This window comes from Dryobates pubescens, chromosome 17 (genome assembly GCF_014839835.1).
Source record: "Dryobates pubescens isolate bDryPub1 chromosome 17, bDryPub1.pri, whole genome shotgun sequence".
Classification (NCBI taxonomy): domain Eukaryota; kingdom Metazoa; phylum Chordata; class Aves; order Piciformes; family Picidae; genus Dryobates; species Dryobates pubescens.
Window position 1 is genome coordinate 4,568,524 of NC_071628.1, and position 24,505 is coordinate 4,593,028.

Sequence of the window (24,505 nt, forward strand, 5' to 3'; positions counted from 1 at the left end):
GCATTATATTTATCATCCCAATCTCTTTGCTCTTCACCCCCTGTCCCCTTTTGCTTTTTTTTTTCCTGTGTATCTACATTTTCCTCTCTATTTTCCCCACGTTCTTCCCATTTTGTACCTCTGCAGGGCACTGAATCACACTTGTTGCAACCAGCTAAAAGGTTCTATTGACCTTATCAAGCTTTTGGTTAGGACCAGGTAGCATCTCTCCATCCATAGAGGTGGCTCTTGCAGAATTTACTGCAGTTTAGTGCAGGATCTGAGGTTGTCTTGCCCTCCATGCCAACAAGCTTAAGGGGAAGGCAACAAAGCAAGCACATCTTTGTAAAATATATTGTCAAGCTTTGAGGCACAGGATTAAAAGCAAGGTCTTAAAAGTGCAAACAGATTTAAAATACCATTGCATCTTAAACAGAACAAATCTGTTCTTTAGCTACTTAACCACTTTCTCATTAACTCCCTGTGAGGTGTCCTTGCCTTCAGAGCAAGAGTCTAATGCTTCAGTTAAAGCTGTTAGCTCCTATGGGATCAGAACCTGATCTTTCTGGGATCCAGTTTTCACAAATAGTTTCCTTGCACCCCTGCCTCCATTTATACATCTTTAGACCTGAGGATTACATAGAGATAGGAATAATTTTGCTGGCATATGATTTGAAGCTGGAGCTCAGCAACTAATTCACCTAAGGATGAAGTTACTCTGCTTGGAACCAGTCACATGAGTTACCTTTGGCTAGGGACTGGATGGGTTGAATGCTTTATTCCTCTTATTGGCCTATGGGCCCCTGAAGGACATACTGCCCAGGTGTTCCTTTCCCTGGGCAACAGTAAGTGAATACCTTGCCCTGAGTGACTGTGACAGTGTTTTCTGGCCAAGTTTAGTTAGTAAGGATTGGGGAATCTCTTCTTCCACCAGCTCCAGACCTTCCCTTGAGTCATTCTACAGATACCTACAGAAACACTACTCATTTTGTTGCGCTCCACTTGGTAGCCATGCACTGCTCTGAGACCCCCACCAGCTACCCCATCAGGGAATATCCTGGCTGTATAAAGCTAAAAGAGGAGGCAGGGCTACAACACAAGCATCAGGCTTGTGAACAAGAGAAATGCAGTTCAATTGTTGTGCGTTATGGTTGTGGGTAATGCATCTAGGCTGAAGATACAGAACAAATAGAATTCCAGGTAACCTGAATAGAGACACAGAGCTGGGGCTTTCTTTACTGATTGGAATTGTTCTTGGCCAATGTTGTCACAATTTCTTGTGAGCTGCTAGCAGTCCCATCCAAGGTGGCAGGCAGCCTTGCTAGTGCTGCAAAGGAGAAGAGACACATAAGACACTGAAAGCTTGGAACTGTGTTGCAAGACATGCTTTTGATTTGAGCAGTGAATTTCATTAAATCCTACCAAACATGCAAAGCCATTCTCAGCTTCCCAGAGCCTTTATTTGCTATCAGCACTTGAAATCAGCTTAATATTTTACCTTCACCCTTGGCCGCAGAGCATAACGGACAAAACCATTAGCTTGAATGGCAGTGCTGTTAGGCAAGAGAGAGAAGAAAGGATAAGGGGTGGGGGTGGGACAGGGCTGGCAGGGTGCTGGTGTCTACAAAAGCAAACAGACATTAACAGTATGATGGGAGGAGGGAGTGGGATGGGAAGAATCAGCCTCTTGTAATTTAATTAAAGTTCTGCGTCTCCTTAAGAGCTGTGGATACAATCTGCCAGGCTGAGGGGTAATAGTTAAAGGTTAATTGTTGAAAGGATAATGCTGAACTTTGTCTCCCAGCTCTTGCCTATGTGCAAAAATGTTGCCTACCTCCCTTTCCTGCAGAAAATAAGAGCTTTCAAATCGTTGTTTCGGAGCTGGATTGCACTTACTAAATACTAAGCAAGCAGCAGCATCTGTGAACTGCAGGGGATGGGAATGGTTTCTCATAGGGTCACCTCTAAGAACTCACCATTTGTACCAGAGCAGCAGAGTTGGTCAGCTGCATTATGGAGAGCAAAACCTGTCTAAGAGAGAGGGTGCTGTGCAGCACAGAGGTGTGGGCAGGCTGTGTGGTAGCTGTGCTCATGTATGAATGCCCTGCAGTCCATGGGCCGGAGGGGAACCGGAGTCTGCAGCAGGGAACTGCTAACCTCAGCTGAGCAGCTGTTGTCTTGAAGATCAGGAGAGGTGAGCCTAAGCATAACTTTCAGCTGAAGAGCCTTTAAGAAACATAACAGCTGCCGTGGTTTTGTTGGCAGAAGCATCACAGCAGCATTTGCTGACTTCTCATGTGTTAGCCATTGCTAAGGCTTTCTGATTTGCTGCAGGAGTAATATGGGAACTATGGATTATGAGGACAGGAGGAATTCAGATCACAGGGAAACTAGAGCAGACTTGGAATGGATCTTGTGATGTTGCCAGAAACCCCAAGATGGCATTAGAGACCTGTTTTTTTTCTCTATTAAATATGTATTAAATATTCTTAGGGACTCTTATTATTTATCTTCTGTTCCTAACTGGCTCTCAGATGTTTATACTTTTGATTTTAAAGCATTCCTGCTTTATGACCTTTTTTCCTTCGAGCATCAGTTGCAAGGGTATTGAGAATGTCACAGATGCTGCACACAACACACTTTAGCCTCAATGCAAGGCTCTGCCACTACAGCAGCCCATCTCCCCATGAATGCATTTGTGTTTTGTCCTAGGAGACTGGACCAGCAAACCTGCATGCACCTCCATAGCTGGAAATGCAGCCAGCACTTAGGATTTAATTCCATTTTGTTTTTTTAAAGCATAAGCCAGCCCAAGTTAGCAGTGCCACAGGGAGCATTCCAGTGCTGAGCTGGATAGCAGTGTGCTCCTGCAGCCCATAACGCAAACCGTCTCCTAGGCTGCATCAGTAGGACTGTGGCCAGCAGGGCAAGCAGAGCGGATTCTGCCCCTTGACTCTGCTCTCCTAGGATCCCACCTCCAATCCTGTGTCCAGCTCTGGTGTCCCCACCATAAGAAGGACACAGAGCTGTTGGAGCAAGTCCAGAGGAGAGCCACAAAAATGATCCAAGGACTAGAATACCTCTGCTCTAAGGATAGGCTGGGAGAGCTGGGGTTGTTCAGCCTGGAATAGAGAAGACTCTGGTGGATCTCAGAGCTGCCTTCCAATAGCTGAAGGGAACCTACAAGAAGGCTGTAAAGAGACTTTTCATGAGGGTGTCTAGAGACAAGACAAGGAGGAATGGTTTGAAGTTGAGGCAGAGCAGGGTTAGACTGCAACTGAGGAAGAAGTTCTTCAGTATGAGGGTGGTGAGACTCTGTTGCCCAGGAGGATTGTGGATACCTTCTCCTGAGGATGTTTAAGGCCAGGTTGGATGAGATCTTGAGTAGCCAACTCTAGTTGAGAGGCATCTCTTCCCATGGTGGGCAGATTGGAGTAGATGATCTGTAAGGTCCCTTCCAGCCTAAGCCATTCTATGGTAAGGACCTACCACAACCTCTCATCTGCTGCAGGGCTGTTTTCTGACCTTGATCAGCACACCGGGATTCGAAAATCGTGACCCAAATTGCAGCAAATCCTTCGCGGAGTGTGAGGAGGCCGAGATCTCCACACTGAGTAAGGAGGGAGATGGATTTTGCAGAGCTGTACAAGTGATGTGCTGCTCCATACGGTCAAGTATCCTGCACAACCTTGCGCTGATCACTGAGCCAATAACAGAATATGTTCAAACCAACTACGGCAAACGTTTCCGTGGTGCGGATTTGGGATCCTTATTTAGCTTTTTATTCAGGCTTTGCAGTGAAGCTAGGTAATTGTTCTACATAATGATGTAGCATGCATCAAGATCTTCTTGATGTGCTTTAGATAGCTGCATTTCTTGTGAGTGGAGCAGCTTAAATGAGATATCCAGCTCATCTCATTTAAGTGCATTCATATTTCAGGCTAGTCGAAGAGATTCAAGTGCCTGTCTTCAATTAGAATGAGTAGGAGTTGGATGCACTTGTTTGCTGTGGAGGCTTTGAGAAGCCTGTGCTCTATGTAAGCTGGGTGAATTTCATAGCTAGCACAGAATTTAGAACATTCTGAGGGCTTTTGGTTTGTAAGTAGCTTTTTGATTTCTACTCACTTAGGCAAAGGGAAAACTGCATTTATTTTCAGGGCTGCAACTGTGGGAACCTTGAAGGAAAGGAAATGATAAAATTTCTATATCAAAGTTTTGATATGGATTGCTGAGGAGCTCACCATGAGCTGGGGGCATTCATGCAGCCCAGAAGGAAAATTGTGTCCTTGGCTAGAGTGTGGAGCTCCATTTCTCAGACTCGCTGTATTACCTAGATCCTGTGGTACTGAGATTCCATCTACTATTTGGATGTGTGCAGCACAGAAGGCAAATCATATGCTGGGCTGCATCAGGAGGAGTAGGGCAAGAGAGGGGATTCTGCCCCTTTACTCTGCTCTGCTGAGACCCTACCTCAAATCCTGCCTCCAGTTCTGGTGTCCCAGCATAAGAAGGACACAGAGCTGCTGGAGTGAGTCCAGAGGAGGCCACAAAGATGATCCAAGGGCTGGAGCACCTCTGCTATGAGGACAGGCTGAGGGAGCTGGGATGGTTCAGCCTGGAAAGAGATGACTCCAAGGGGGACTTTAGAGTTTCCTTCCAACACCTGCAGGGATCCTGTAGGAAGGCTGCAGAGGCTGCTTTCCTGAGGGTGTCTAGAGACAGGACAAGGGGGAATGGTTTGAAGCTGAGGGAGAGTAGGGTTAGACTGGATCTTAGGAAGAAGTTCTTCAGTATGAGGAAGAGGTGGAACTAGGCTGCCCAGGGAGGTTGTGGCTGCCTCCTGCCTGGGGGTGTTCAAGGCCAGGTTGGATGAGGCTTTGAACAGCCGAGTCTAGATGAGAGGTGTCTCTGCCCATGGTGGGAAGGTTGGAGTAGATGAACTCTGAGGTCCCTTCCAGCCTGAGCCATGCTGTGATTCTATGAAAACCACCTTTGTAATACAACAGGGACTGCTAGTTCATTCCAGCTCAAAGTTCAAAGCCTTTATCTTTGTGCTCTAATTAACCATTTCTGTCCTTGTGCCAGGGCTTTCTGGAGTCAGGAACACCTTGTAGTCAGCTGTGGTGTTGCTAGTTTGTGATGTGTTGCTTTCTGATTTCAGCCAACGTTGTTCACTGAGTGGGGATGATCTGAACAGACAGTGGCTGACACCTAATTCCCAGCTCCATCCAACTATTTACCATGCCAAAGGTCTTCTCTATTACCTGCGCAGCCTTGGCCGGGCTCCTCTGGTGAGTCTCTTTCGGGGTCTTTTGTGAGTTACTGTGCATGGATTGCTTGCTGCTCTTCTGTCAACAGTCTCATTTTAGAGCTAAAGTAATGTGGAAAGCATCATGTGCTGTTATGCTTTCCTCTTACAGAACTGTTTTGAAAGTCTTAGGTGATATTTGTTATTTCCAAATAGAATAGAATAGAATTAACCAGGTTGGAAAAGACTGTTGAGATCATCCAGTCCAACCTATCACCCAACACCATATGATCAACTAAACCATGGCACCAAGTGCCTCATCCACTCTCTTCCTAAACACCTCCAGGGATGGGGACTCCACCACCTCCCTGGGCAGCACATTCCAATGGCCAATCTCTCTTCCTATGAAGAACTTCTTCCTAACATCCAACTTAAACCTCCCCTGGTTCAGGTTGAGACTGTGTCCTCTTGTTCTGGTGCTGGTTGCCTGGGAGAAGAGACCAACCCCCACCTGGCTACAACCTCCCTTCAGGTACTTGTAGAGAGCAAGAAGGTCTCCTCTGAGCCTCCTCTTCTCCAGGCTAAGCAATCCCAACTCCCTCAGCCTCTCCTCACAGGGCTGTGCTCCAAACCCCTCCCCAGCTTTGTTGCCCTTCTCTGGATACCTTCCAGCATCTCAACATCTTTCCTAAACTGAGTGGCCCATGTTCTAATCAACAACTCCAGATTTCCAAATCTCTGCATACCTGGAATGTAAACATGAAAATGAACTCCTCAGAGCTCTATCATATCCTTGAAGCACTCCAACTAATTGAAATATTATGAGTAGGTTATTGTTATCTTCATGGCAAATGATAAGAGAAGTTCCACAAAGATTTGGTCTGAATGGACTGTGCAGAAACCCATGCTGGAACAACCCCAAAGTACAAAACACAAATACAAACCAACACAAAAATACAGGAAGCAGCCCTCAAAACATCTGACCTACCTCACTGCTTTGGTGATGGGAAGGAAATAGGTGGCTTTGGTGGGTACTAGGACTTCATGAGATGGGTCTCACCTCAAGTTACAACTGGGATAGGGCTGGGATCCATCCCATCTCTTCAGTCATGTCGCTTCACAGAATGGAAAGATCTGCGACCTCAGGAAGGAAACCACGAGGAGGAGGTTCAAATGTTAATGAACAGATGTGGGTGTACAGCCCAGCAGGTTGGCTGATGATAGCTACAGTCAGGCAGGAAATGTCCACAACCATCAAATTCCTCCTGGGTTTCAGGAGAAAAGCCCCAGGCAAGATGAAAATGTCTGTAAACTTTTCAAAGCCAATTCTTGTGGGAGTGTGGGGTTTGGCTAAGACAACAGCCCTGAAATTCAACTCTTCAAGCTGAGGAGAAGTGTGGATAACTCAACTCACAGTTGGGAGTTTACTCACCAACCTTCCTCTTTGGTTCAGAGCAGTCTTATTTCTACCCTGCTCTTTGCTCTCTGGCTTTTTTTTTAGTGCACAGCCCTCCTTGTCATATGCAGGTGCATAAAGTTGAACACTCAGAGGAAGTTTTCATCCTTGCTGAGTGAAGGCAGACTATTGATCGGATCGTCTCCCTCACTCAAAGGCTGCATGTCAGACTTGGTAAACTGATTTTTCTGTGCCTTTGAAGAGTACATTGATTTTAGTTTATACATGCTCAAAAATGCCTTTTCCTTCCTTGAAAAGAAAGCTGGGATTCTTCTTTTTAGTTTTTTTCCCTTCCTTTTTTCCTGTCCCCCCTCCATTTATTTTTTTACCTCCAAGCCAAGTTCACTGATAGCCAAATGATATCTGTGAAGTGATTTAGTTTCATTTATCCTGGGGATGTGCAAGCAGTTGCTTCAAAGCAAAGAAGGAGAAAAGGAAAGAACTTTAAAGCTAACAGCCTTTCAAACCAAAGCCATTTTAATTGGTAAGTTCTAGAGACAACAGCCCACTAAGTCCTTTTTCTGGATGCACTGTGGCATTGCAATCCTCTGTGATATGGCATCTCCTTTCAATTAACAAAGTAGGAAGGCTGGAGGCCTTTTGTCTGGGAGGTCTGATAGGAAGAGGAAAGTTACTCTCTACTTGAGCATTTGTGATGAGAAGCTGGTCTAGAAGTTACAGTTGACAGCACAGTTGCAGCGTGCAGCGGGGAACCTGCAGCTTGCACAGAGTCTGAGCTGCAGTGAACACAGGATGCTGTTGGAGAGGACAGCGAACTTCATAGGGAGCAGGAGGCACTGAGCAGTTTGCTGCCATTCAAAGGCATTATGTCATGCTTGGAAACAAACATCTGCCTGCAAGGATGTAGCTCATTCTGAGGGAGAAACCCTAGGTGCAGCTGCTTCAGAAGTCTGAGATTCAAAGTCCTGTCATAATGTTATTAAAGGGGGGAATAAAATGAGACTTCATACACACAGAGGAAAATACATTTCAAAATGTTCTGTTTTCCAACAGGTCTTCTTGCTTTCCATTTTGCTTTGCTTTTCTTTTAAAAGGTGCTTGGTTCTGTGACTCATGAGGGGGTTGTTTTTTGAGTTACAAAGCAGGCCTTACCTTTAGGATAATCAGTGCTGGCAAAAAAAAAAAACAACCTTTAAATAGATGCAAATTTGCATGTGGTCTTGAGTCATATCCCAGGGAGTGCAAGCCTTGGGATTTTGACTGGTTTGTGTGTATTAATGTCCCAGTCATGGGGAAGGACAGGCTGGAGGGAAAACTCTGGTAGGTCTCAGGTTTGCTTAGTGTTTGTTCAGACATAGCCCATGAAGATTTCTGTGTTGGATGCTCAAACTACAAAGTATTGCTTAGCCTTGGCTGAATGGTGAGCCATCAGCTTTCCTCCAGCGTGACACCAAGGCAGAAGAACACAGGATAAAAAATAATTGGGTGTAAACACTGGGAGTGACTGCAGTGTCCACAAACTCAGCTGGAACATAGCTCTGTGCAGCTTGCAAATAGGAGTACTTCCAGTAGCACTCTGGGGAGAAGCAGTGCAAGATCCCATGGCCTGAAACAGCAACCGTGCTGCAGAACCTGGCTATGAGAAGCCTTTGCCAACAAAGAAGCCTCGTTCTAGACCTGTCACTGAGGGCTCATCCACAGAGTTCTTGAGGGGAAGTATTACAGACCTGCTACTGAGCAGGCAGCCCTGCTAGCTGACTCTCTGAGCATCCCTGCCTGGCTTCTGATACATACAATCGTATTTTAGGCAGGTAATATATTGTGGGGTCTGTGTGTCAGTAATTCTGTAAATTGGTAGGTAGTTGATACCCAGTTGAGCTGGGTTCTCTGCCTTGAAACAAGGCAAAATCCACAAAATCCTCTTTGGTAGTCATAAGAATAAATTTTAGGTGATACCTGTGGTTAACCTAAGCCATGGCAGTGTATTGCTGATGCCTTAGATGAAACACTAGCTGGAGAAATCTCTGTCATTAAGAGAGCCAATAAATGCAGCTCTTTGGAGACAGTACAGGATACTTGCATGTGGTTCAGACAGAGTAACTTCAAGTACAGGGGGTACAGAAGCCCTGCAAAATATGCACACAGCTTGGCAGGGCTGAATCTCTGGGGTGTGTGCCATTGGAAGTGATACTGGTTGTAGGCTTGCACCAAAGGGCAGCTTTCAAAGTTCCCTGTTTGCCTTCCCCTTTCTGCCTTTGCTTGGTGGCAAGGGAATCAGGAAAGCAGGAGAAATTGTTTCAGGGTAGGTCACTGCTCGCAGGCTTCAGGTGTGGAAAGTGTGCTGCAGGGCTGGAGATGTGCAGACCCAGAGTCCTGCAAGGAGAGCTGGAGGTGAGTGGTGGTGCAGGAAGGAAAGCTGGTGGGTCAGAAGGTGAAGAAAGGAGCAGCTGTGAGCTATGAGATATATTTAAGTGTTCACCTAACTAGGATCAGTGAAATGACTTTTCATGCATGTGTCTTAGCTTCTCCAGTGTGTCAGCTTACTGTCTGTGAGAGAAGCTGAAAGAATGCACATGCACAGTTCCTGGATAATTAAACTCCCCGACTTGCTGCAGCTAAACTTAGTTACAGTATAGCTGGTAAATAAACATGCTAGGGTAGATCTTGCCCTAACAGTTGGAGGAAGAAGCTCATCTACTCCATCTGTTTCTCCCCTCTTGCATAAGTATTTATGTAAGAATATCTATATTCCTTTGCCCCATAGTTCTTCCCCAGGAGAGAGGTTCTCCCACCCCTCTACTCTGCATCTGGAATATTGTGTCCAGTTCTGGGCCCCTCAGCTCAAGAAGGACCTCAGGGAACTGCTCAAAAGAGTCCAGTGCAGAGCCACAAAAATGATTAAGGGAGTGGAACATCTTAATTATGAGGAGAGACTGAGGGAGCTGAGGGCTCTGTAGCTTGGAGAGGAGGAACTGACCTCGTGCATGTGTAGAAAGATGTGCAGAATGAGGGCCCAGAGGATGGAGCCAGGCTCTACTCAGTGATGCCCAATGACAGGACAAGGGGCACTGGGTGGAAGCCGAGGCATAGGAAGTTCCATGGAAACAGCAGGAAAAATGCTTTTGCTGTGAGGGTGATGGAACAGCAGAGCAGGCTGCCCAGGGGGTTGTGGAATCTCCCTCTCTGGAGATATTTCAAACCTGCCTGGATGCATTCCTGTGTGACCTGCTCTAGGTGATCCTGCTCTGGCAGGGGGATTGGACTGGATGATCTTTCGAGGTCCCTTCCAAACCCCAGCATTCTGTGATTCTCTCTTTATACTGATCTAGAATTCTTCCCCAACTTCCTACACCCATTCCTTTGTCCCCAGTGTAAGCCCTGGAAAACTGTTTCAAAAAGATCTTGAAGCTCCCCTCTGCTTGTTGGTGAATACTGCTTTAGAAGGAACCAATTCCTCCTCTTTAGAAATGTTTGTCTCTTCATTGACAGATTTCTGAATATTCTTAATAAAGACATGGAGAATATATGTAACATCAGTGTGTATATTGACTCCATCTCTCAGAGGGCACCGAGATTGATTATCCTTTAAGGCTTGGCTCAATATTTACCTCTTGGGTCATTAAACTGTGATTTTCACTTCTATAGGAGTCGATACCTGCCTATAGAGGCAATCAAAACTTCCTCTGGAGCTGGGAATGGGCCTTGTGCCTGGTTTATGTGACAGCTGACATAGGAGAGGTGGATTAGATTGACAGATTGGGGTGGAGTTAGATTATTTACCATGAAGAAAGGTCACATTCTGCACTCGGCTCCCAGGAATTAATGTAAAGCTCAGCCAGCATCGTGCCACACAATAGCACAATTGCATTTCCCTGACAATTGTGGGGCAGAGGTTTGGAATGTGAAGGTGACACAGTGATGATTAATTGCCCAGGAAGGCACAGGCTTCCAGGGTCATGAGGCTAAAGCGGGAGCTTAGGAGTTTAAAAGTAGAAAGAGTGTGACAAGTCGCTGTGGTGCTGTGTCACAAGCTGCCATGAACCCTTAGGTTTTGGAGTTGCCATGGATTCTTGCACAGGTGTCACATTTATTTCTGCTGCAGCCAGAAGTGTGCCAGGCCTGACTCTGGATCCCTGAGATCGTGTCACATCAAATAAATAAAGCAAGGTACAACTGACTAACAAAGACTGACACAGGCTATAGGCATAGCCCTGAGTCCAAGCTACTCTGAAAGACCTGAAAAAAAGAGAAGAAATACCCCACCTTCCTACCCCCCCTTTAATAGTGTTTACTATGAAAACCCAGGAAGCTTTATTCTTCAGTGTTCAAGACTTTGTCTTTTTGTTTTCTCCCCAGGTGTTCTGTGATTACCATGGACACTCCCAGAAAAAGAATGTGTTTCTCTATGGCTGCAGCGTCAAGGAGACCTTGTGGCAAGCAGGCTGCATGGTTGACACAGCAGTTATCTCAGAAGATGTTGGCTACAGGGTAGGTCCAACTTTGCTCCTTTCTGCAGTTACTGGTGTTCATGTGCATCTGTGCCACCAGTTAAGATAAGGCCAGATCACAAATCTTACAGATAGGCACGAGATTTTCTTACTCCAGAGGAACAATGGTCCAGAGATAACATAACATCTGCCTTATGAGGAAAGGCTGAGGGAGCTGAGTCTCTTCAGCCTAGAGAAGAGAAGACTCCAGGGGAACCTTAGAGCTGCCTTGCAATAGCTGAAGGGATCATACAGGAAGGCTGCAGAGGGACTTTTCATGAGGGTGTCCAGAGACAGGACAAGGGGGGATGGTTTGAAGCTGAGGGAGAGCAGGGTTAGACTGGAACTGAGGAAGAGGCTCTTCAGTGTGAGAGTGCTAAGACTGGAATAGGCTGGCCAGAGAGTTTGTGGCTGCCTCCTCCCTGGGGCTGTTCAAAGCCAGGTCATATGATGTCTTGAGCCTAGTTGAGAGGTGTCCCTGCCCATGGTGGGGAAGTTGGAGTAGATGAGCTCTGAGGTATCTTCCAACCTGAGCCATTCCATGATTTTATCTTCCTGCAAGGATGCCACATCTTCCATGTTCACGTGGTGTTGCACACAGTATATTGAAACTTCACTGAAGAAAGTGCTCCAGCCCATGGAGAAGGGTCTCTGTGGCAAACTCTGCTTCACAAAGCAAGCACTCAGGACCTCTTTTGCTGTGTTTGAATTCAGAGGGCTTGAAGAGGCTGAGGAGGGTTCACTGTTACCCAAACAAAATTCAAATGCTGCTGTCAGCATCTGGAGTCTGTCTTGAATCTGCAATGAAGAGAGGCTCTGAAACTGTCCAACAGTATTCTTCATTGGCCTGTAGGAAAGATTTTGTGGTTCAAGCCCTCAGTTTGGAGCAAAATTGGAGATGGGTGATTGCTGCAGTTCCTACCAATAGATCACCCTCTTACTTCTTAGACTGGGGAACCTGGATGTGTAGGAGAACACCACTGCAATTGCAGACTGCAGCAGAACATCACCCCTGCCTCAGACTTGCTTCCTTGCACTGCTTACATTGCTTGCATAGCTTGCATTCTGTACCTAGGTGGGGATTGACCCAGTCTCCATGACTTATTTTTCTCCCCCAGAGCTGGCATCAAATACCTCAAGATAATGCTGGTCATAGATTCAGCTGTAGCCCCTGGCACAACATACAGGACTGAGAGTCCTCATTATCTTCTAATATTTGGTGGCCTTGGGTAGCTTGTGCAGCACTGGCATCACAAAGCCCAGCTTGAAGATTTGTTCTTTTGATAGCTCCTTTTACAGCCATCTGTGCCAGGACATCAGTTAAGAAATATAATTCCATCCTCTCCTAATGGGATTGGAAGTTTGTGGAGAGGGTCCTGTGTGAGAAGAGCAGCCTCCTTTGTTGTTGTAGTACTTGCTGAATCCAGCTGTGCACGAGAAAGGGAACAGCCACACCGCTGCATTATCATAAAAGGATCCCTTAAAAGACTGTGTTTTCACTTTGCCAGGGTATACTATTGAAAGATAATTAATGAGAAGAATAAGTAGAGAAGAAAGAACCATTAGTGTGAGATCCAGTGATGGCTGCTGAAATGAAAAGAATATTAAATTCAGATTTGTTAATGCTCCTAAATGAGTTCTGCACACAGAGACATTTCTGTTACCTGGCAGAGTTTTTATTTAATTAAATGCAAAAGATTGATTGTGAATCTAATGTCAATTGTTTTAAAAAGCAAAAGTGGATTAGGGATTGGGGTTTTTGGTTTTGCTGGTGTGCATTTACAGAAAAATCTGTGTGTTGGTGCAGAGCTACAGGCTGGAGTCAGAGTGGCTGAGAGCGGCCAGGCAGAGAGGGACCTGGGGGTACTGGTTGACAGCAGGCTGAACATGAGCCTGCAGTGTGCCCAGGTGGCCAAGAAGGCCAATGGCATCCTGGCCTGGATCAGGAACAGTGTGGTCAGCAGGAGCAGGGAGGTCATTCTGCCCTGTACTCAGCACTGGTTAGGCCACACCTTGAGTCCTGTGTCCAGTTCTGGGCCCCTCAGTTTCAGAAAGATGTTGAGATGCTGGAAGGTGTCCAGAGAAGGGCAACAAAGCTGGGGAGGGGTCTGGAGCACAGCCCTGTGAGGAGAGGCTGAGGGAGCTGGAGTTGCTTAGCCTGGAGGCTCAGGGGAGACCTTCTTGCTCTCTACAACTCCCTGAAGGGAGGTTGTATCCAGGAGGAGGTTGGTCTCTTCTCCCAGGCAACCAGCAGCAGAACAAGAGGACACAGTCTCAAGCTGTGTCAGGGGAGGTTTAGACTGAATGTTAGGAGGAAATTCTTCATAGAGAGAGTGATTGGCCATTGGAATGTGCTGCCCAGGGAGGTGGTGGAGTCCCCATCCCTGGAGGTGTTTAGGAAGAGAGTGGATGAGGCACTTGGTGCCATGGTTTAGTTGATCAGATGGTGTTGGGTGATAGGTTGGACACAATGATCTTGAAGGTCTCTTCCAGTCTGGTCTGGTCTATTCTATTCTCCTCTAGCAGAATGAAAACTGTCTGACCCTTCACACACAGTCTAACTGCATCTCAGGATTGTTCTGAGGCTTGTAAGCATCTGGGGGATGTGGGTCTGGTGTATTTTGTTTAATTCCTGTTCAACCCATAGCCAGGAAAACCTGGAAGTGCTACATGAAAGCATACTTCCATAGCTGAATCCCTGTCAAACTGTGGCTGCATAATGGGAGGAGATGTAGTGTAGCTGGAGAGGAGAACATGGGAATATCAGTGACTGATCCACGACTGCAGCCCTCTGGGCAGCAGAACAGGAAGCTGTAGGTTAACATTTCAAAACAAAACTCTTGTCAGTGACTACAGCTGTCCCAAGCTCTTGGGTGTGCAAGTAATTGATGGTGAGTGAGATACAGCAAGTGTGCTGGATCTTTGACATTTTACTCTTTGGGCTGTGAAGCAAAGATCAGAATCTGAGGGTTTCACACAAGCTGGACACAATGCACTGGCTGGAGCTTTCAGTATCTGCAGCTAGATCTGATTATATCCACATTAAAACCCACAGGTCTCTCTCTCTCTCTCAATGTGTGTAGAATATAAACACATGCACATCTGGTCATTTTCTCATCATTGCTGCTATTTTCTCATAGACTCTCCCTAAAATTCTGGATAAAGTGGCCCCTGCCTTTGTCATGAACAGCTGCAGCTTCCTGGTGGAGAAGTCCCGGGAGTCGACGGCCCGGGTGGTGGTGTGGAAGGAAATGGGTGTGCTGAGGAGCTACACCATGGAGAGCACATACTGCAGCTGCAGCCATGGACTCTACAAAGTGAGTAAAGCTTTCAAAGAAACCTGTGCCATCCTCCTCCTAGCGTGTATCTTATGAGCTTGGAAGGGTAAAGTGAAGGAGGTAGATATTGCTTTGATGTTTGGCGTTTTCTGGTTATCTGCTTTCTCCAGACCCATGTAGCCATGCTTCTGAGTGTCTCCTCACTGAAATCTATCCATAGAATCACAGAATTAACCAGGTTGGAAAAGACCTTTGAGATCATCAAGTCCAACCTATCACCCAACACCATCTAATCAACTAAACCATGGCACCAAGTGCCTCAGCCAGTCTCTTCCTAAACACCTCCAGGGATGGTGACTCCACCACCTCCCTGGGCAGCACATTCCAATGGCCAATCTCTCTGTCTGTGAAGAACTTCTTCCTAACATCCAGCCTAAACCTCCCCTGGTGCAGCTTGAGACTGTGTCCTTTCATTCCTCAACTCCCTCAGCCTCTCCTCACAGGGCTGTGCTCCAGAGCAGCTTTGTTGCCCTTCTCTGGACACCTTCCAGCATCTCAACATCCTTCTTGAATTGAGGGGTCCAGAACTGGCCACTGTTCAAGGTGTGGCCTAACCAGTGCTGTGTACAGGGCAGAATGACTTCCCTGATCCTGCTGGCCACGCTGTTCCTGATACTGGCCAGGATGCCATTGGCCTTCTTGGTCACCACGATCCATTGATCTTTTACCTTCCATGCCACAAAAGTGAGTACTTGCTCTGAGGTTTCACTCAACAGTGAACTAAAAAGCAACTGCAATCTGGAGCTGAAAGCATTTCCCTGAAGGAAGGAATGCTGTTGATACGATACAGGACACATAGCCTGATAAAGGCTATCACAAGATTGTGAAAAATGTGGTGGCAGATCACATGGACATCTTTGAGCCTAGTTCTGAGGTAATTAACTTGAATACTGATGCACCAAGCTCTTTGGTAGAGGCTAGCAACGTGAGCATTTGTCTGGCTAAATTTAAGAGCCTGCACTGAGAATCCTGCATTTGAAGTTGCCTGTTTCTGACAGCCAAAGGTAGATAATCTAAAGCTGTTCTTGACAGCTGTCCACGAGCTCAGAGATATGGCTGTGACTGATCTAGACAGACCTCAATTCCTTATCAAGTGAGATTCCAGTCTCGATAGGAAGGGCTGGGCTCGTACCAAATGCATCACAGACATCACTCTGTGAGATCTCCTGGCAGTTTTTAAGTCTATAGAATGAACCCTGGTAATTGCATTTGAGTGATCATGATTCTCCATTCACTCAAGTGGTGAATTCTGCCTCTTGTTTATTCCCCAGACCTGTTGCTTTCAGTGCAAAGCTTCCACATTCCACCTCATTTTCCCCCACTAGGGAGCAATCCTTATCTCTACAGCATTAATAAGCAGTTAAGGATCCTGAAAGACCCTTAAGGAAAGAGTCATTATTACAAATAACAATTAATTAATAAGACATTCAAATTATTATCTTTTGAAGCTCTATACTAATCCTTTTACCTCTCTGTAAATTGCAGCCAGGAAGTACTCAGCTGCTGTTCTAACCATGCCCTGCTATACACACATCAATTCCAGGGCAGGAAAGGCAGGAGAGAAAAACGGCAGACAGTTTAAAGAAAGAGAATATAATTGCCCTGGGCATTACATCTAACACTCCCTACTCCTGAGAAGTGCTAATGGGTTTTTAATAGGCACCAGAGGTCAAAACAGTGGTTTTGAATCTTTTCGTTTTAGACAGTGGGAGGGAAAAATCTGCCTCGACTGAAGTCCATGACAAAACTCCTGGTGATTTGCATAGAGGAGGATTGCACTGATTGCCTAGATAACCACAGCAAGACCTAAAACCAGGGACACATCAGGTTGTATCAATATCTAATGATTCATTCTCTTTCAGCATCTGTGAGATATTTAACCCAAATTTGCTTAATTTGTGCCATTAGGAGCTTGAAATAATAGGAAGAGAACTTTAAATGCCACGTTCAGATGCTGCATTGAAGCGCTGTGCTGTCCACGGGGGCTCTGTATTATACAGTTGAGCTACCAAAAATAAGCAGAAAGACCTAACAGGGGTGGTTCAGGATTCTTTTGTTTGTTTTAAAGAAACCCTTTACGGTTTTGGAGATGATTTCTACATTCTTCTCTTTCTTTTATCACTGATCAGGACCACAGGCAAACCACTCAGGACAAAAGCAGCTTGAAATGTGAGGGCTTGTGACTGGCGGCAGAATCCAATTTTCTCCTGGTCCATAAGGATGTCTGCAAGCTGTAAAGTAGCTCTGAAATTTCCATTCTGAGCACCCTGAAAAACTGAGTCCCTGTTGGGTCATTGAGCTGTTTGTCTGAGGACATAGATCCTCTTTACATTGCTTTTTTTATTGGTTCAGGATTATCATTCATCTCAAAGATGGAGGACAGGAAAATATTCCCAGGAGGGGACATTTCTTCATCATAAGGATAATTCAAGCACTCTTTTTGTGGTTCCTCTGATTCAGGCAGCTTTCAAATATTTTTTTACCAAGTGCCCAACATAATGGAGTAGAATTTCTTGTGTTGACATTTACACTGGGGCTGCATCTAAATACCTAAGCTGTCTCTTTCAGGTAATTGATATTAATAGGCTATTTCCTCTTCCTCTCTGTGATATTTAGAGCTGGCTCTTCCTTGCTTCTTCCTACAAGTGGATTATTTATGCTATGGGCTTAATGGGATGACTGAGGCTTCCATCTGTAAAGCCAAGACTACTTCATTAATATCTGGAAGCCCTGAAATTATTCCTGTAAACTATAAATTAATTACTTAAGAGGTCACTTTTTTTTCTAGAGACTTCAATCTGGGTTCTTCCCTCTTGGACCTTCAAATTGATGTGTGTGTGTGTAAACAGTGCACTGAGACTAATGCTCAGGCAGGAGATGTCAGCATCCTAGATTTAGAGCTTTGTGACATTTGGATTAGTAGATTTGTGTTTAACTGTGAGCAGAATCAGTCTGTTAATTGCACAGGATTGATCTCCCTGTAGGTATCTATCCAGGAAGTCCTCTGGACAAGCATGCCCTTAGGTTTTGGATGCTATTGTACCTTGAAAGACAGTACAAACAGCAGCTAAGATTTAAAACCTCTCATTATATGCAGCAGAGGGACCCAAGTCCAGCATTATTCAGTGAATCAGTAGCCAAACTTCTAGTAGAGTGCAGCAGATCTGGATCCTGCTCTTTAGCTTTCTTCCTGCTTCTCAGTGATGAAAGTAAATCATTCAAGTATGTGCTCTGCTGCCTGTGAGCACAGATACAGTGCTTGGAGATGCACAAAGACACCTAGTAGGGTTTGGGCAAAGGATTTAGGAAGAGCCAGAAAACCTTATGGAACCAGCAAGAGATCAAAATATTAACTGACTAAGCCTGGTAAATGTGTTCCTTGTCACTGTATGTAGAAGAAGGGCTGAGGTAAACCAGAACCATTCCCTCCCCTCCCTTTCTTCTGATAGTCCAGAAAGATGCTGCCAGAGTATTTCCAAGGAGTGTCCTCTCTGGGGTTTGAAATGTAGTCCTTTAAATGTAGTCATTTAAAGATAGTTTAGTGACTGGAAGAAAAGGCAGGAATCTGGGACTATTGATATGTAAATGAGGAAGACTAGTGACCCCCTGCCTCATTTAAAAGCAATTTGATTTCAAATGGAGAAGAGGGCAGGAAAGAAAGGAGGAAAGAGATGGCTTGTCTGTGTTGCACCTCCCTGTCTGTGTGATCAATGGAAAAGCAAGAAGCCAACTACCCTTAATGAAGTGAAACATAAAACTAAAGAAACTATTGATCTTATCTAAGGTGTTGTTCAGTCTAAGAAAGAAGAAAAGAAATGTCCAAACTATTTTCCCTTTTGCCTGGATTGCCCAATTCAGGCTTATAGGAGAAATGTCTCCATTTGAAAGTTGCTAAAAACAAAGCAGTTCCTTTCCACAGAGAATTCTCCCTCCTGCTTCTGCCAGTTTACAATTGTAGGGTCATAGAATGGTCTAGGTTGGAAGGGACCTTCAAAGGTCATCCAGTCCAACCCCCTCTGCAGTCAGCAGGGACACCCTTAACTAGATCAGGTTGCCCAGAGCCCTGCTGAGCCTCACCTTGAATCTCTCCAGAGGAGGGGTCTCAACCACCTCCCTGTTTCAGTGTTCCACCACCTTCATGGTAAAGAACTTGTTCATAACATCCAATCTAAATCTGTTCTTCTCCAGTTTGAAGCCATTGCCCCATTCTTTTTGATTCCTCATTACATAGCCTACTAATTGTGACCCTTCTGTAGCATCCTGCCCTGTGCTGTTCCATTCATTACTGTATCTAGCACCCTGCAATCTTTTGTGTGTACAGCTGAGTTCCAAACCATATCATGACAGAACCACAGAATGGCTCAGGTTGGAAGGAGCCTTAAAGATCATCTATTCCAACCTCCTTACCATGGGAAGGGACATCTCTCAACTAGGCTTGGCTGCTCAAAGCCTCATCCAACCTGGCCTTCAAAATCCCCAGGGAGGAGACAGCCACAGCCTCCCTGGGCAGCCTATTCCAGAGTCTCACCACCCTCCTACTGAAGAACTTCTTCCTCAGCTGCGGTCTAGCCCTGCTCTCCCTCAGCTTCAAACCATTCCCCCTTGATCCTGTCTCTAGACACCCTCAGGAAAAGTCCCTCTGCAGCCTTCCTGCAGGATCCCTTCAGCTATTGGAAGGCAGCTCTGAGGTCTCCCGGAGTCTTCTCTTCTCCAGGCTGAACAACCCCAGCTCCCTCAGCCTGTCCTCACAGCAGAGGTGCTCCAGCCCTTGGATCATCTTTGTGGCCTCCTCTGGACTCATTGCAACAGCTGTGTCCTTCTTATGCTGGGGACACCAGAACTGGACACAGTATTGGAGGTGGGGTCTCAGCAGAGCAGAGTTAAGGGGCAGAATCCCCTCTCTCTGACCACACTCCCCTTGCTGCAGCCCAGCACATGACTTGTCTTCTGTGTTCCACGTGTCCAGGTAAGAGATGGAATCTCAGTACCACTGCATCTAGGTAATACAGCAAGCCTGAGTGCATGGGGGTGCTGCAAAGGCCTTTCTTTCCTCAGCACATTGTGCCTGGCACTGACAGAAATAGATTTTAGCTTCTTGCTTGGAAGGGATTATAAGCAACAAGGAGTAACAAATGAGTTTGAAAATTATTGCAGATATCTTGACAATGCCCTTTGAAGGAGATTTTACTGGTGATATGGATCCCTTATTGAAGAAAGCCCTTGGGAGAGCAGAGAAAAAAAAGGATTTATTTTTTTTTCTGCCCACTTTAATGCTCCTAAGCCAGAGGAATTGAACAGTCTAAATTTGCTCATTGGACTTGATTAGAGAGAAAAGCCATCCCACTGCAGGGACACTATAAGCAGCATGGCCATGCAGTTCATAAGACTTTCCAGGTAGTTGTTCAAAATGTGGGACAAAAGTGGTGAGAGTCAGTCTAATTGGGAGATCTGATATTATTGATCCCTTTTAACCTGCCTGACTTATGTACTATGAGTGATGGAGCAGTGATTTACCATGGAAGTGTGGCTGAACTGAAGCAATATGTCAAGGTCACAGAGTCACTGAATGTTAAGGGTTGGAAGGGACCTCAAAAGACCACCAAATCCAACCCCCCCTGTCAGAGCAGGGTCATCCAGGGCAGGTCACACGGGAACACATCCAGGTGGGTTTGGAAAGTCTCCAGAGAAGGAGACTCCACAGCCTCTCAGGGCAGCCTGTTCCAGTGCTCAGTCACCCTCACCCTAAAGAAGTGTCTCCTCATGATGAGGTGGAACCTCCTGTGTTCCAGCTTCTACCTCTTGTTCCTTGTCCTGTCACTGGGCACCACCACCAAGAGCCTGGCAGCTTCATCCTGACACCCAACCCTCAGATATTTACAGACACTGATCAGGTCCACTCTCAGCATTCTCCTCTCCAGACTGAAGAGTCCCAGTGCTCTCAATCCTCCTTCATAGCAGAGATGTTCATCCTCATAGCTCTCTGTTGGATTCTCTCCAGTAGATGTCTTTCTCTCTCTCTTGAACTGGACACAGTATTGCGGAGTAGAGGGGCAGGAGAACCTCTCTACATGTGCTGGACTCACTTTTCTTAATGCACTCCAGGATGATGTTGGCTCTCCTGGCCACAGGGGCACATTGGTGTCCCATAGAGAACTTGTTGTCCACTAGGACTCCAAGGTGTTTCTGCATGGAGCTGCTTTCCAGCAGGATGCCCCCTAGTCTGTACTGGTGCCTGGTGTTATTCCTCCTCAGATGCAGGTCTCTGCACTCATCCTCACTGCCTTGAAAGCCTTATGTCTTTCTGGTCCTTCCAAGATGGACTGCTGCCCAAACAGCCAGACTGTTACCAATGTATGATTTGTCCATTAGACTGCAGCACTGTTTCTCTATAGGTATCTGTAGGCAATGAAATATTTTCTTCATCTTCTTTACTATTGAAGATTGCTTCCCAAATCTCTGTGAGGAAATTTTTCTGTCTGCTTTGTTCATAAGCAGATTATTGCACTTAATAGGCAGAAATTGAGTAGTTTTGATGGAGTTTGCAGGCCACATGATGCTGCTGGTGCTCTCCAGTTAAGATGTATATTGTGCTTGCAATTGGAAGTCTGTTGTACAAAAATCATTTCATTTTGGCCTCTTGCCTCTATTCAGCTACCAACAAATGTGGTTTCATCAATATTCTTGCCATAAAGCATACTGGCTAAGCACTTGAAGAAAGAAAAGGTAAAGAAGCAGGAGATATTCTGTGCTCTCTGGAGTCTGTTTCTGCAAAATGTTTGCATCATCTTTGCAGGTCTTGCTTCTCATTTCTCTTGTTCTCCACACCATGCACTTCATACAATCATAGGTTGGAAGGGACCTCACAGATCATCTACTCTGACATCCCTGCCATGGGCAAGGACACCTCTCAGCTAGACTCAGCTGCTCAAGGCCTCATCCAACCTGGCTTTCAACACCCCCAGGCAGGAGGCAGCCACAACCTCCCTGGGCAGCCTGTTCCAGAGTCTCACCAACTTTGTACTGAAGAAGTTCTTGCTCAGATCCAGTCTAACCCCGCTTTCCCTCAGCTTCAAACCATTCCCCCTTGTCCCCTCTCTAGAAAACTCCCTCTGCAGCCTTCCTGTAGGATCCCTTCAGCTATTAGCAGGCATGAGGACTTTCCATAGGTGTGGGTAAATCTCCAAAGCTTCTTTTCAAAAAGAAAATGACATTGGCAAGAAGTGTCTTTAGCTGACCCTCAGTGCTCTGGGGACCTGATTCAAAAGCAGATGCTGAGAATAAGAAAGAATGCTTTACTTTCTGATAGCTTCTGCTTCCAGTTGTGGTCCAAAGTATCTCAAATTGGAAACAGCTGTAACAGCAAGAGAGGTTGAGAAAAAAAATTCCCCAACCAGTTATCTCCTAGTCATCTAAGGCCTGAAGGTTCACATTAAGGGTTTTGTTTGGTCTGTTTCCTTAAGTTGGAACCCAAGGGGAAAGTCTGCATCCTATTGGCTTTATTTTCCTGCTTCTATTATTTCTGCCAGCCCCTTGTAATTGATTAATTTTGTAAGAGAGTTTAATTGTACCTTTAGGTACCTTTTAGGCTTTTGAACCTCATTTCATTCAACTACCTGAGGATAAATGGCATTTAGAAGGTGGGGGAAGAGGAAAGAAAGGCTTTCAGAGCCTAGTTTCCTTCTCCTTCAACATCTCCACTGCATATCTGCAGAATCAGGAGCGTTAAAGACAACATTAGCATAAAAAATCAACAAAAGGGATAAAGAAAAGGCTGTAGATAGCTCCTAAAATGAGAGCTAAGAGTCCATGTCCTCCTAAGTCATGCAAATAACATTTCTCTCTCTCTCTCCTGCTTAGTCATTTAGGATAAGAAATAGGATGCAAATCATGGCTTGGCAGAAAATATTGTTGCTATGTATCCTAACCTGCATTGTGTTGGTAAAAACATGGAATCATAGAATGATTTGGGTTAGAAGGGACCTTTAAAGATCCTTTAGTCCAGCCCCCATGCAGTAGTCAGGGATATCAGCTAGATCAGGTTGCACAGTGTCCTATCAAGCCTGACCATCAACGTCTCCAGGGACCAAGCCTCCACCACCTCCTTGAGCAACCTATTCCAGGCTTCCTCAGCATGAGAAGATGCTTCTTTATGGTGAGGGTGATGGAGCACTGGAACAGGCTGCCCAGAGAAGTTGTGCAGTCTTCTTCTCTGGAGACTTTCCAAAACCATCTGCATGTGTTTCTATGTGACCTGCCTTGGGTGATCTTACTTTGGCAGGAGAGTTGAACTTGATCTCTGAAGGTCCCTGCCAATTCCTAACATTCTGTGTGTGTGTGTGAAACAGAAAACTACAGAAGGGAAGCAAATTAGAGGCTTAAGGATGAATTTTAATTTCCTGTTCTAAATGTTGTAGTGGTGTGACAAATCAGCCATTGCAGTCACACACACGTGTGTGTGATTCCTCTGGATGAAATGGTACTGTTCTCTTTGAAGCCAACTAAGCAGTCTTGGATGGCATGACCTTGAATACCCATGGGATCTCAGCCTGCTGAAGAAAAAGCTCTTGGGAAGGCTAAGGAATAGAAAAGCAACATTCCTAATGAAAACTAACTGCAGCATTTCAATGGTGCCCCTTTTAAAGTCCAAATATCATTGCAGATCACCCTTTCAAGTGTTCTGTGGAATTACAGCAGCTAGCTTTTTGATTTCTGATGTCTCTCTTGCTTGTTAATCCTGCCCCGTGTGGATTTATTGTACAAATCTATTTGGCAGCTGAAAATTGCCCTTTGATGAAGCTCCTAGTCTAATCATGAACTCCTCAGGCATGGCAAATAAGAATGGGGAGGTGGCAAAAGCACAGGCTGAAAGAGTCATGTTTGTCTTTCTCTCTGCATGGATTTTAGAAGCATCTAAATTTCAAAGTCTTTCACACACAGGATTTTCTGCAAAGATTGATTTTGCTCCTCTTAGGATCATAACATTTGCCATGCTGGATCAGACCATTGGTCCATATAATCAGGCATCCTGCCTCATACAGAGGCTGGGTCCTCACGGCTCAGAGGAAAACAAACCCATCCTCTAATGCAACTGATTCAATTACACTAAGACACGGAAAGGAAATAATCCTGCCAGCCTGACCTGCCTCTCCTCCACGCTGCAGCTTGAGGCCTGATTATCATTATCAAAACCCTGAAATAATGAACTCCATTCCCTGTGAATAATTATGGCACTTTCTCATCCCTCTTCATAATCTTTTCTCAGCCAGGGCTTCCCACAGCACCGAATCTCACTAGTTGATGCCTGTGGTATGTAGATGCTGGCTATCATTAAATGTAAACTCCATTCTGAAATGTGATCTCCCTTCTTTTTGCCTCCTGTCGCTTTGCTGGTTTCTGTAGCCCTATAAGATGCACTTCTCACAGCTGCAGCAGCTCCCAGTCTGTCTTAGTCAGCTTTCTATCCATGTTCTCTGCCATTATTGCCTCTGTTATCTATCCCTAGGTCCTCTGTTATCTATCCCTAGGTCCTCTGTTATCATCTCCTCTAAACCCAAATTAGATTCATTCTCTCTAGTCTCAGAATCTGCAGATCCACCCAGCTTTTGGCTCTTTGGTCAATTTCTTTGCTTTGTTTCTAATCCAGTTTTATCTTTTCCATGTTGTGCTAAACTCTTGTACTAATTATGTTAGCTTTTCTCTCTCTTTTTTTTTCCCCTACCACAAAATTTGCTTCAAATTACCTAATATACCAAGGCTGATTGCTATTGCTCTGCACTGAAAGCATTCAATTCTCTCTTCACTGACAGAGTGCTGATATTTCTTTCTACTATATGCCCTTGCCTGGCACTCTGAACACCATAACTAACAGATGCCTGGCTGCAGACTGTGCCATGTGGTGGGTCTGGCCTTGAGTAGAGTCAGGTCTTCCAGCTGCAGAAGGTCAGTGTTACAATCTCCACACCTGGAGACTCTTCTTCTGCCACAGCTCAGAGAGTGCAATAACAGTGCCCTTCCTGTGCAGCACAGCTCCAGAGCC

The 24,505-nt window shown here is 45.5% G+C and overlaps 1 protein-coding gene across 1 annotated transcript in view; it reads left to right on the plus strand.

Annotated features, from left to right (window-relative positions):
- AGBL1 (AGBL carboxypeptidase 1) overlaps window positions 1-24,505 on the plus strand; it is a 325,674-nt gene that overhangs the window by 165,369 nt on the left and 135,800 nt on the right. Inside the window, exons 19-21 of the mRNA XM_054169235.1 lie at window positions 5,141-5,270; window positions 11,001-11,132; window positions 14,272-14,448. Of these exons, the coding sequence (XP_054025210.1) occupies window positions 5,141-5,270; window positions 11,001-11,132; window positions 14,272-14,448 (439 nt within the window). The remainder of the gene's footprint in view (window positions 1-5,140; window positions 5,271-11,000; window positions 11,133-14,271; window positions 14,449-24,505) is intronic.